The sequence below is a fragment of the Hemitrygon akajei genome, unplaced genomic scaffold (assembly GCF_048418815.1).
Source record: "Hemitrygon akajei unplaced genomic scaffold, sHemAka1.3 Scf000069, whole genome shotgun sequence".
Classification (NCBI taxonomy): domain Eukaryota; kingdom Metazoa; phylum Chordata; class Chondrichthyes; order Myliobatiformes; family Dasyatidae; genus Hemitrygon; species Hemitrygon akajei.
This window is the reverse complement of record NW_027331955.1, coordinates 2,912,256-2,925,558: the sequence shown is the minus strand read 5'-3', so window position 1 is coordinate 2,925,558 and position 13,303 is coordinate 2,912,256. Positions and strand designations below refer to the sequence as shown.

General features: G+C 45.9%; 2 protein-coding genes across 2 annotated transcripts in view; one reads left to right on the top strand and one right to left on the bottom strand.

Annotated features, from left to right (window-relative positions):
* The window catches only part of LOC140722119 (uncharacterized), a 1,111,870-nt gene that overhangs the window by 853,060 nt on the left and 245,507 nt on the right, over positions 1–13,303 (top strand). The gene's annotated exons all lie outside the window — the stretch shown is intronic.
* LOC140722116 (uncharacterized) overlaps positions 6,277–13,303 on the bottom strand; it is a 265,387-nt gene continuing 258,360 nt past the window's right edge. The window contains 1 exon segment of the mRNA XM_073036910.1: positions 6,277–8,217. Within this exon segment, the coding sequence (XP_072893011.1) occupies positions 6,931–8,217 (1,287 nt within the window). The 3' untranslated portion in view covers positions 6,277–6,930.

Here is a 13,303-nt window from a genome sequence, read left to right as displayed (position 1 = left end):
GGGTGGCGATCCTGTTGGCCTCGACCTTCCAGCCGGAAATGGTAAAAGCTCAGGATGTCGAGCCCGGCCGCCTGCTCCATCTGGCTGTGCGCCTGGATGGTGAACCTCTGCATTTCAACAACGTGTATGCCCTGAGGGGCGGGGTGATGCGGATGCGGATGCGCCTACTCCCTATTCCGTCAGCTGTCCACTCTACTGAGCTCCATGGGTCCTGGGGGTGGGGACTTCAAATGTACCTTCGAGGTGGAGAACCTCTGCAGTCTCCAGCGCGACACAGCGTCGGCAAAGAAGCGAAAGGAGTTAGTCGGCCCCTTTGACTTGGTGGACGTCTGGCGGGATCTACATCCTGACTCTGGAGCCTTCTCGAGAAGGTCTAGAGGTGGAAATTCCCGAATAGACCGCCTCTGTGTCTCTCAAGCGTACAGCTCCCCCGCGACGGCAACCTGCATGCGGCAAATGTCGTCCTGGAACTATGACCTTGTGTGGATGGAATTTGCTCCTCTGCACTGTGAGGTGGGGCCGGCTGGTGGAGTCGTGGCATCAGCTCCAGACTCCGGAGAGAAGGGTCCCGAGTTCGAATCCAGCCACTCCTGTGCATGCTTTCCATGGGTTCAGCGTCGAGCTGGCCACTCGACCTCGTAAAACAAAACTGGAGAATGCTACAGAAATGCCATAGGATGACCAATCACCAGCATGATCGGAGCAGAAAGCTTGTCATGGCGGCGCCCCGATTGAGCGGTTTGAGAGAGCGTTGCTGGACCTAGTGTATCGGAGGGGTCGTGACTGTCACGTGACAACACTGCCCACTACCCGGTCGGAAGGCACGTCACCTGCCAGTGAAGGTTTGACCCCTTCTCGCCAATCAATGCACTGTTACGGACCCGTAGGTCTCGTTCACTGTGGACTGTCACTTTAACAGAGCGCTTCAGTGAGGCAGGACTATGATGTTGTTCACTGACCGACTCGCAGCTTGTTTACCTTTAAAACAAGGACACAGACAGTCACGGTCAGAAGTGGGGGGGGGGGGAGGGAGAGAGAGAGAGAGAGAGGAGAGAGAGAGAGAGAGAGAGGAGAGAGAGAGAGAGAGAGAGAGAGAGAGAGGAGAGAGAGAGAGGGGGGGGGGAGAGAGGGGGGGGAGGAGAGAGAGAGAGAGAGAGAGAGAGAGAGGGAGAGAGAGAGAGAGAGAGGGTGGGGGGAGAGAGAGAGAGAGAGAGAGAGAGAGAAGAGAGAGAGAGAGAGAGAGAGAGAGAGAGAGAGGAGAGAGAGAGAGAGAGAGAGAGAGAGAGAGAGAGAGAGAGAGAGGAACCTGGAAAAGGCAGCAGTTCCAGCTTGTCGAAGCTGGGGATTTGGAACTCTGCTACACCCACAAGGGTGGGGTGATCATCGATCCGGTGCACATCCGATGTGTGGCTGTCACTCCGTATAATCCAAAGGAGTGGATATTTTGGAATGTCCTGTGGGGCGACTCGAAGTTAACCCTTGCCTGGGTGTGTGATGTGGTAACCCCTTGAAGACGGCATCCCTGTGACAGATCACTCTGGTGGTAATTCGTGTGTGGATTTGGAACGGCTCGACGGTGGATCTTCCACCACTGATATTTATTAATTACCACCGTGGAACCCGTGGAATTCGGCGTAATTGCCTTCTCTCTACGTTTTACCCTGGATTACAATATCTCTCTCCCATCATTTATCCGTGGATGAACTGAACTTCCATGCTTTCCCATCTCAAGACTCTAAGCCTTGTTCCGCCGAGCTCAATAGTTTGGGAGTTACATTTACACACACCTACACATAACAAAGTTAACTTTTGTTTATCTTGGTTAAGTTGTTATATTATCAGTAGATACTAATAAAGATAGTGGTTTTAACATCCGGGCGCTCCAGTGACAACTGCCGATGGTGCCGCTGAGCTGGGGGCTCCCTGGACTTTGAACGGGACCCGCTGGGTTTGCGGCCACCGCGCCTACCCGTGTCTCCCCGCGAGTTGGTCCGGCTGTTGATTTATGTGCCATATGTGCTGCCCTTCATCCACCCCCTGAACAATCTGGGGGAGCACCAGACACACAGCGGCCACCGGGACAAGAGGGCCATCACGGAGGTGGAGAGGTTCTGGATGATAGCCTCTCCCAGATACGGCACGGCCCAATTGCCCCGTGAGGTGATCCAGATGACCAGTGTGCTCGGGACGCTGGCCAACGAGACGGCAGTGACACTGCAACACACCGAAGATGCCCTCACCCGACGGCGGCAGAGCTGGCGGCCGCCAGGATGGTCACCCTGCAAAATCGACAAGCCCCGGATTACCTACTGGCGGCTGATGGTGGTACCTGTGCCATCATTGGTAAGGGGTGCTGCACGTTTACCCCCGGACGTGTGGATCAACATCACCCACTTGGCTACTCACATTCGGGACTCGGTGGCTAAAATTCAAACATCGAGGGACCAGCTCCTCCGACACGACACCTCATGGGGAAACTGGTGGCCGTTTGGGTCCCTGGACAACTGTCACCCACTGGTCGATTGCATTCATTCTCGGTATCATCGCTGTGTGTATATTATGTTGTGCTTGCCAAACTATTCAGAGCACGTCCGCCTTTTTTCAGGCCTGTACAGTCACATACAGCGTTAACCTTAGAAATAGTTGAGTGTAAAACTTCCATTAAGATATATCACTTTCCTTCTCACTGTGTTACATGTAATGTTTGGCGAGTGGCGTGGATCCGAGTTATGGATTTTATTGGACGGGGTCGTGACTGTCACGTGACACCACTGCTCACTTCCTGGTCGGAAGGCACGACACCTGTCAATCAAGGTTTGACCCCTCCTCGCCGATCAATGCACACCCCAACATTGGCCCCTTTAATTAGCCTTGTACTTGGCCTCGAGCAATTGGCCTTTGTAATCGGCTTAACTCTGCTGGTACCGAGCCATTAGCCCCCCTGGGAATTACCGGGGCGGGACCCTCCAGCCCTGCTGCACTATAAAGGGTGCCATGCGTGCTGGACCCTTTCCGTTTGCCAACTCCGAGGGACCACCCTGCTTCACTCCAGGCAGAGAACCGTGGAACGGCGCTGGAGAACTTGTTGGTGAGCTGTGCATTGAATAGGGTTGGGAGCGTCGATTAGTGTCCCGAATAGCACAGAGCCGAGCCCGCACTCGGTCAAGGTGTGGCGCATATCGCATTGGTTGTGTGGGTCTGTGCGTGTGTACTTTCTTCACAGGCGATTTTCCCACGTTCGATAGTAATTGTCCGTGTGTGTTTTATTGCCGATCCGATATTCCCCCGACTGCTGTAAATTGTGTGCATGTTGCTTCAGTTGCCATTTTCCCACGTTTGCCTTCTGTAAATAAAATACTTTTCTACCAAGACTGTGTGTCCAAAGTCCTTGCCTTTGAGATCTACCGAATCTGTTTCCCCACTTACAACAATTGCTCAGCCAATTTACATTTTCTACGTTCATGCGATATGGGTGTTGTTTAATCGGTTTGGCTTGACCAATATCGACGTCATGTACTGCAACCGCGGTTTGCTTGGGAACATCGAGAAATACATCTTTAAACTTCAGAATTAATTATTTCAGCTGTTGTTGTTGCTTTGGCTGCAGATGAGCCAAATTGTTAACAATGTTTTCTAGAACCACCGAGTTCATTAGCCTAACTGGGACCACGGTTGGCTTGTGAAAAGTCTCAGACGAGTCAATTGTTTCATTCTCAGGGTTACCAGATTCATATGTTTTGACAACAACACTCACAGACGGTGCCTGCTTGTCAAAATAAGGCTTTATCTTATTTATGTGTACCACCTGTGTTAGTTTACATCAGTCGGGTGTTTCAATACTATAATTCACATAATTAATTTGAGAGACTATTTCATACGGTCTGTTGAATTTCGCCTGAAGTGGATTCGTCAACATTGGAAATAAGACAAGCACCTTATCCCCCATCTGGTATTTTCTTTTGCAAGCCCGCTTATCAAACCAACACTTCATTTTGTTTAGAGAAATCTTTAAGTTTGTCTCGCTAAACTACAGGCTTGGTGTAGTTTAGTTTTGAACTTCAAAACATAGTCTAACAAGTTAACATGTACATCCTCATCAATCCACTGTTCCATTAACAAGGGCAAAGGTCAACTCACTCTGTGACCAAATACAAGTTCAAATGGAGTAAAGCCCAGTGATTTTGTACCGACTCTCTTACTGCGAACAAAAGTAAATGTATTCCTTCATCCCAGTCTTTTCCATTTTCAACATTTTAATGTCATAATCATTGTTTTGAGGGTAGAATGAATTTTTTCTAAAGCCCGTTGTGATTCCGGTTGGTATGCAGACGATGTAATTTGTTTAGCTCCCAGTTCTTAAACTACCTGCTGGAATAATCCAGATGTAAAATTACTTCCGTGTTCAGACTGGATTTCTTTAGGCAAACCAGAAAAGGTAAAAAACTTGGCAAGAGCTTCGCCACAGTTTTAGCTTTAATATTTCTGAGAAGTATTGCCTCTGGGAATCTGGATGTAGTACACATTATAGTTAGCAAATACTGATGGCCAGCTTTAGTCTTTGGCAATGGGCCAACACAATCCACTATAAATTTTGAAAAGGGTTCACCGAATGCAGGTATAGACCACAGTGGGGCACTGGGGTGTCCTGATTAGGTTTACCCACAACTTGACAAGTGTGACAGGTTCTGCAAAAGCTCACAACATCTTTCCTCAGATTAGGCCAGTAGAACTATTTCATAATCCTGTTTACAGTTTTATTCACTCCAAAATGGCCACCTGAGGGCAGAAAGTTAAACTTTCAGCCCTATAAACTTTACGAACTACAACTTGGTGAACAATTGCCCATTCCTCACTCACTGGTATAGCAGGTGGCCTCCACTTCCGCATTAACACACCATCCTTGAGATAATACCCTAGTGGCACTTTCTTAATCTCATCATCTGAGAGAGCTGTTTCTTTTAAAGCTTCAATCTCGGGGTCTCGGTTCTGTTCTGCTATAAACTCGTCTGCGTCGGCAGACTTTTTAGCCATACTTCACGTTACTGCGCAGGAAGGATAAATGTTGAAATCCATCTGTGGGTTGTCAGTGGTTGGCATAGTTGTTAACTGCACTGCAGGAACAACTTTACCATCTGCCAGGTCATTCCCTAACAACAAACTAACATCTTCCCCCAAATACGTCTTTATGTCATCAGGGATGCACCTTTTCAATTCTTCAATTAAAACCAATTCTTTCAAGCTGTTAAAATCATCAGTCACATTTTTACATGTGCACCAGTGGTCAAAACACACAAACTTCTCAGAAGCAAATTCCTTATAAGTCTGGTTCACAGATTTCCTCAGATTTCTAAACTTTTGCCTGTATGATTCTGGTGCAAATTCGTAAGCTTTGAGCACAGCCTGTTTCACTATGTCATAATCAGCTGCTTCATCAAGTTTCAAAGCAGAATAGGCTTGCTGAGCCTTCCCCTTAAATTACACTTTGTAAGAGAATAGGCCAACCCTCTTCTGGCCACTTTAAACTCTGAGCAACCTTCTCAAAATGCTGAAAGTATTTATCAACCTCTGCGTCATCAAATGGAGGGACCAATTTAACTTCCCAACTGGCCTCAAATTTATCACCAGAGACTAACGCTAGACTCTTTTGCTGCAACCTCTATCTTTTCCAGCTCGAACAGCTTCTGTCTTTCTGTTTCCTCCCTCTAATTTTCTGCCTCTTCTCTGTTTTTCTGCTTCTCGAGCCTCAAACTGCCTCTCCCTTTCTGCAGCCTCCAGCTTTAATTTTTCTCACTTGCACTGGAGCTCAAGCTCACTAGGTTTACTTTCAGGAAACACCTCCAACTCCTCCACTTTAAACACACCATCAAATTCATAATGTTCAGCTATTAGGCTCTGCAACTGTGCCCTCCTCATTGTCAATTTCACCTTAGCAAGTTTTAACCTTCTAGCAAAGCTCAACAACTCAATCCTTCTGGCGTCCTCTAATGCCTCAGAGGTTGGTTATTCCAGACATCTATCAGCATCCATTGTTGCTGATTTTCCACACACAAATAAATCAAAAGGGATGAAATTGATAATTAATCAATATGCCCCAAAATCTGTTCATATCCAGGACACAGGCCCCAATTTTGTTACGAATCACAACGTTTTACAAACGAACCAGCAGCAATAGACTATACCTGGAGTCTGTTTTTGATGTTAAAACTATCTTTATTAGAACCTACTAGTAATTTAGTAACTTAAGTAAGATAAAAGTTAACAGTGTTATCTGTATGTATGTGTGTAAATAAAACTCCCAAACTATTGAGCTCGGGGGAAACAAGACTTGGAGTATTGAGATGGCAAAGTATGAAAGTTCAGTTCAATCACGGAATAGGTGATGAGAGAGATATTTATAATCCAGGGTAAATGTTGAGAGAAGGCAATTATGTCGGATTCCACAGGTTCCATGGTGGTAAAACGAGAGTACAGTCACTGTAGATTTTATTTGTTGTCTTTCCAAACCCACATACGATTTATCACCGAAAGTGACTTGTCACAAGGGGATTCGTCTTCAAAAGAATTACCACACCACATCCAGGCAAGGGTTAACAAATCAGTGGTCTTCACAGGATACCCAAAATCAGATCCATTCCTATGGATCAAACGATGTGACAACCGCACATTCGATGTACGGTGAATCGATAAATAATCCACCCTTGTGGGCATAGGTAAGTTCCAAACAGTGACCCTTGGCCACTAGTTCACTTGGTTCAATCCTTCCATTTTGCCTCCTTCATCTCCGTCTGTCTCTGAGTGTCTGTGTCCTTGGTTAAAACTATACAAGCTGTGAGCGATGTAAACAAGCTGCAAGTCAGACTGATTCACCTTCTTAATCTCTCTCTCTCTTAAAATGACAGTCCATAGCAAATGAAACTTAGGGAATCATAACTATGGCCACTCCCCATTGTGAACTGACTGGTGAGCCAGTAGTTGGGGCGACTGAGTGAATCCCTTCCCACAGACTGAGCAGGTGAATGGCTTCTCCCCAGTGTGAACTCGCTGATGACTCTGTAGGTGGGATAACCGAGTGAATCTCTTCCCACATTCTGAGCAGGTGAACGGCTTCTCCCCAGTGTGAACTCGCTGATGATTCTGTAGGTTGAATGACCGAGTGAATCTCTTCCCACAGACTGAGCAGGTGAATGGCTTCTCCCCAGTGTGAACTTGCTGATGTTTCTGTTGGGTGGATGAATCAGTGAATCCCTTCCCACAGACTGAGCAGGTGAACGGCTTCTCCCCAGTGTGAATTCTTTGATGAATCTGCAGGTGGGCTGACTGAGTGAATCCCTTCCCACATTCTGAGCAGGTGAAGGGCCTCTCCCCAGTGTGAACTCGCTGATGATTCTGTAGGTTGGTTGATTGACTGAATCTCTTCCCACAGACTGAGCAGGTGAACGGCTTCTCCCCAGTGTGAACTCGCTGATGTCTCTGTAGGTTGGATAAGTGAGTGAAGCTCTTCCCACAGGCTGAGCAAGTGAACGGCCTCTCCCCAGTATGAACTCGCTGGTGACTCTGTAGGTGGGATGACTGAGTAAATCCCTTCCCACAGACTGAGCAGGTGAATGGCTCTTCCCCAGTGTGAACTCGCTGATGTACCTGCAGGGTGGATGAATGAGTGAATCTCTTCCCACATTCTGAGCAGGTGAACGGCCTCTCCCCAGTGTGAACTCGCTGGTGTCTCTGTAGTTGGGACGACTCAGTGAATCTCTTCCCACATTCTGAGCAGCCGAATGGCTTCTCCCCAGTGTGAACTCGCTGGTGTTTCTGTAGGCTGGTTGAATCAGCGAAACTCCTCCCACATTCTGAGCAGGTGAATGGCTTCTCCCCAGTGTGAACTCGCTGATGTCTCTGCAAGTGGGCTGACTGAGTGAATCCCTTCCCACATTCTGAGCAGGTGAACAGCTTCTCCCCAGTGTGAACTCGCTGATGTCTCTGTAGGTGGGATGACACAGTGAATCCCATCCCACATTCTGAGCAGGTGAATGGCTTCTCCCCAGTGTGAACTCGCTGATGACTCTGTAGGTGGGATGACACAGTGAATCCCTTCCCACATTCTGAACAGGTGAACGGCTTCTCCCCAGTGTGAACTCGCTGATGACTCTTTAGGTGGGATGACACAGTGAATCTCTTCCCACATTCTGAGCAAGTGAACGGCTGCTCCCTGGTGTGAATTCGCTGGTGAGCCATTAGGTCAGATGACTGAGTGAATCCTTTCCCAGTAATACAGCAGATGACCAGCCTCTGTCCAGTGTGGTGTGAACTGACTGGTGCCCCCAGGAGGGAAAACTGAGTGAATCCTTTCTCACACACAGAACAGGTGAATGGCCTTGCCTAGCGTGAACTTGCTGATGTACCTTCAGTTGAGATGACCGAGTGAATCACTCCCCACAGTCTGAGCAGGAAGGATGGTCGATTGAATCCCTTGCTCCACTTCTTGAATATCTAGACAGAGACAATAAAACTGGCGTGTCGTGTTTAAGCTTCCTGGAGACAAATTCCTTCTCGGTTTTAACCTGTAAAAGGATTTACAAAAACCATCAATGGGTTTAGGGCATTTCAGATGAGATTACATGATTTGCCAAGGTTTGATCTGGTATCACACCATTACAGTGAGGTTCAACCCAAGCTGGACAGAGATATATTATCTCCTGACTGGGCAGAGTGCTGGTATGTGGAATGACCATCAATTCTCTGATGCTCTTCCTGTCTCCATACGAATGGGACATTTCTGCTATCTCCAATTTGTACCCTCGCTCAGTTTGTCTCTCTCCATTGGTATTATTCCCTGTTCCTGCTGAGCTGCATGGGTGCCTGGCCCCACAGTAACTGAAACAGTATCACATAAATTGTTTTTCTTGACGTGCAACTGGGATGTTCTTTTATGTATTATTAACTTAAAGTGCCACAGTTTTAATGCCAGATAAAAAATTCCTGCTGAGATGAATTGTTGGTCCACACGTCTGATAAAAGGACTTAGAGAGAATGTTTGTATTATTTCACGTTCTTGTCACAGTCATAGAAAATTAAAACACTGAAACAGGCCCTTTGGGCCATCTAGTTTATGCCGAACTACTTAAATTGCCCACTCCCATACCCTTACCATCCAGGTACCTACACGAACCTCTTAAATGTTGAAATCGAGCTCGCATGCGCCACTTGTGCTGGCTGCTCATTCCACACCCAGATGACTGTCTGTGTGAAGAAGTTTCCCCTCATGTTCCCCTTAACGTTTCACCTTTCACCCTTAACCCATGGCCTCTGGTTGTAGTTCCACCCCATCTCAGTGGAGAAAGCCAGCTTGCATTTACACTATCTATGCCGCTCTATCAAAATCAAATCTCCCATCAATCTTCTACATTCCAACAAATAAAGTCCTGATCTGTTCAATCTTTCATTAAAACCCAAGTCCTCCAGACCTGGGAACATCCTTCTGAATTTTCTCTGAACTCTCTGAACCTCTTTTACATCTTTCCTGTAGGCAGGTGACCAAAACTGCACACAATACTCCAAATTAGGCCTCACCAATGTCTTCTGCAAGTGAACATAAAATCCATCTATTGTCAGTACTTTGGTTCATGAAGGCCAATGGGCTAAAATCTTTTTTTCCATCACTATCTAACTGTAATACCACTTTCAGTGAATTAAGGGCTTGTATTCCCAGGACCCTTTCTTCTACAACACTCCTCCGTGCCCGACCAGTCACTGTGAAAGACCTCCCTTGGTAGGTCAGACCAAAGTGCAACACCTCACATGTGTCTCCATTAAATTCCATTTTCCATTTCTCAAACCATTTTCCCAGCTGGTGCAGATCGCACTGCAAGCCATGATAATCTTCCTCACTGTCCACTACACCACCAGTCTTGGTGTCATCCACAAATTTGCAGATCCTGTTAACCACACTATCATCCAGATTACTGATATAGATGACAAACAACAACTGATCCAGCGCTGATCCCTGTGCAACCACTAGTCAGAGGCCTCCAGTCAGAGAGGCAACCATCTGCTACCACACTCTGGCTTCTCCCAAAGACAGTGTCTCATCCGATTTGCTATCTCATCTTGAACGCTGAGTGACTGAACCTTCTTGACCAACCTCCCATATGAGACTTTGTCAAGTGCCTTGCTAAAGTCCATGTAGACAACATCCACTGCCTTGCCTTCATCCACTTCCCTGATAACTTCCTCGAGAGAGTCTGTAAGACTAGTTAGACATGACCTACCATGCACAAAGCCATGCTGTCTATACTTAATCAGTCCACATCTATCCAAATACTTATATATCCGGTTCCTGCACATAATAACGTTCCAAGAACTTTCCTACTAGTGATGTCAAGCTCACCAATGTACAATTTCTCAGTTTATTTTTACAGCCTTTCTTGAACAGCAGAACAACATCGGCTGTCCTCCAATCCTCCAGTACATCACCTGTCACTTACGATTATTTAAATATCTATGCTTGTGCCCTGACAATTTCTGCACTTGTCCTCCGCAGGATCCTGGGGAACAACTTATCAGGCCCTGGGGATTGATCCACACTAACTTGCCGAAAGACAGCGAACACCTCCACCTCAGTAATCTGTACAGGGTCCATGAAGTTGATGTGGCTTTGCCTCACTTCTATAGACTCTGTGTTCATCTCTTGAGTAAATACGGATGCAAAAAAAATCTCCCACATCTATTTTGTCTCCTCATATGGATTACCATTCTGATCTTGCAGAGGATTAATTTTTTTTTTCCATTGCTATCTTTTCGCTCTTAACATATCTGCAGAATCGCTGAGGATTCTCATTCACCTTGTCTGCTGGGGCAAATTCATGCCTTCTTTTATTTCTTTCATAAGTGCTCATTTGAATTTCCTGTCTTTCATAAGTACCCCATTTGTTCCTATCTGCCTGTACCTGGTATGCACCTCCTTTTTATTGATCTGGGAGAGGAAAGCCAGAGGTGTGATAGATCTGCATGGTGGGAGGTGGGGGTAAGGAGGGTTAAACTAAAGTTGCAGGGGGAATGGGAGCCTGAATGGTAGTGGAGAGGTTGTGGAGACAGATGTTGTTCAGGCCTCAGACAAAGTCAGGAATGAAAAAGTTGATCATGGTGCAGTGAATATGCTGAGCCCTGTATATTTCAATACAAGGAGCAGCATAGGAAAGGCGGATGTGTTCAGGGTATGGAACAACACCTGGAATTATGACACTAGGATCTGGCAACTGTGGACTGGGACAGGCTGCTTTATGGCAAAGGTGTGCTTGTTAAATGGGAGGCCTTCAAAGCAAAATTTTGAAAGTACAAAGTGTGTATCTCCTTGTCAGAATAAAAGGTAAAAATTTATTTATTTTATTTCTTATGTGTTCTCTTGCATTTCTTATACTCCATAAGAACCTGCCTGCAACTCCCTGTTATGCAACTCCATTTTGTGCTTCACCAGGGTCTCAATATCTCTTGGAAAAAAAAGGTTCCCTACAGTTTCTAAGAAATGCAAGAGGACACATAAGGCATAAATCAGGATGGCTAAAAGAAGGCATGAGGTTGCCATCACAGAAAAGATGAAGGATAATCCTCAGGGATTCTAGTGATAGATTAAGAGCAAAAGGATTGCAAGGCACAAAGTTGGTCGTCTGGAAGCCCGGAATGGCAATCCACGTGTGGAAACAAAGCAGATGGGGGAGATCTTAAATATTTTTTCATCTCTATCTACTCTGGAGATGGACAAAGGGTCTATGGGAGTGTAGAAAAGCGGCATTAAAATCGTGGACCCTGTACAGTTTAAAGAAGAGAAGTTATTTTGCTGTTCAACATTGAACACCACACATAGAAATCTACAGCCTATTCCTGGCCATTCAGCCTACAATGTTGTACCAACCATGTAGCTTACCCTAGAAACTGTCCAGATTTCCAATAGTGCATAGCCCTCTATTTTTCTAAGCTCCACGTACCTATCTAACAGGCTGTTAAAAGACCCTATTATATCTGCCTCGACCACCGCAACTGGCAGTGGATTTCATGCACGCACCACTCTCTGTAAAAAAAAACTTACCACTGACAACCCTTTGGTATCTATTTCCAAGCATCTTAAATCTATGTCCCTTCATGTTAACCATTTCAGCCCTGTGGAAAAAACCTCTGGCTATCCACACATTCAATACCACTCATCATCTTATACGCCTAAAAAAGGCTTTAAATATAAGCACAGAAATTATACATTGCTTTGAGGATTTGTTAGAAGTATAGAAAATCATGAGGGTATAGATAGGGTAAATGCAAGAAACTTTTTCCACTGAGGTTGGGTGGGATGACAACCAGAGGTCATGGGTAAGTGGGGAAGGTGAAAATTTAATGGGAACATTTGGAAAAGCTCTTTACTGAAATGGTCGTGAGAGTCTGAAATGAGATGCCAGCACTGGTGCTGAATATGAGCTCGGTTTCACAATTCAGAGAAGTTTGATAGGTACCTGAATGGTAGAGGTATGAAGGGCGATGGTCCCAGTGCAGGTAGTTGCATTAGACAGCTTAAATGCTTTTTTCAGCATTGACTGCATGGGCCAAATAGCCCATTTCTGTACTGAACTTCTCCTTGTTTCTATGACAGAGAAGCTGTCCAAACTTGCTAGGAAGGAAAAGTTAGGAGTGACAATGGAGCAGCAATGGCTGGAGTTTCTGGAGCTGGGAGCTGAGTGATCGATACATCCCAAAGGAGTAGAAGCATTAGAAAGGCAGGAGGACACAACTGTGGTTAAAATGAGAAGCCAAAGCCAACATAAAAGCCAAAGAGAGGGCAAACAAAAGAGCAAAAACTATTCAGAAACTTTTAGAAACCAACAGAAGACAACAAAAAAAAAGTCAGATGAGCTCAGTGAGTGCAATTATGATTAGTCATCCTTAATGGGTCTTGGTAGCACCCAACAGTCTGAGACATGTCGAGGAACAAAATATCCGGGACCTCAATATCTCTTGAAACCCAAGGTTCACTGTACCAGTTACCTTTCAGCTTTTATTTTGGCAGGCACATACAAACTCTACACCCTCAAAATTTCACTTTTGAAGGCCTCCCACTTACAGGTACTCCTTTGCCAGGAAACAGCCTGTCTCAAACCACACTTGTCATAATCTTTCTGATACTATCAAAATTGACCTCTCTCCAATTTAGACTCTCAACCCGTGGTCCAGACCTCTCTTTTTCCATATTTACTTTGAATCTCATGGCATTATAATCAGGAATTTCTGTCCCCACCCTGGATCATTTCCCAAAAGCTCATTGCACACT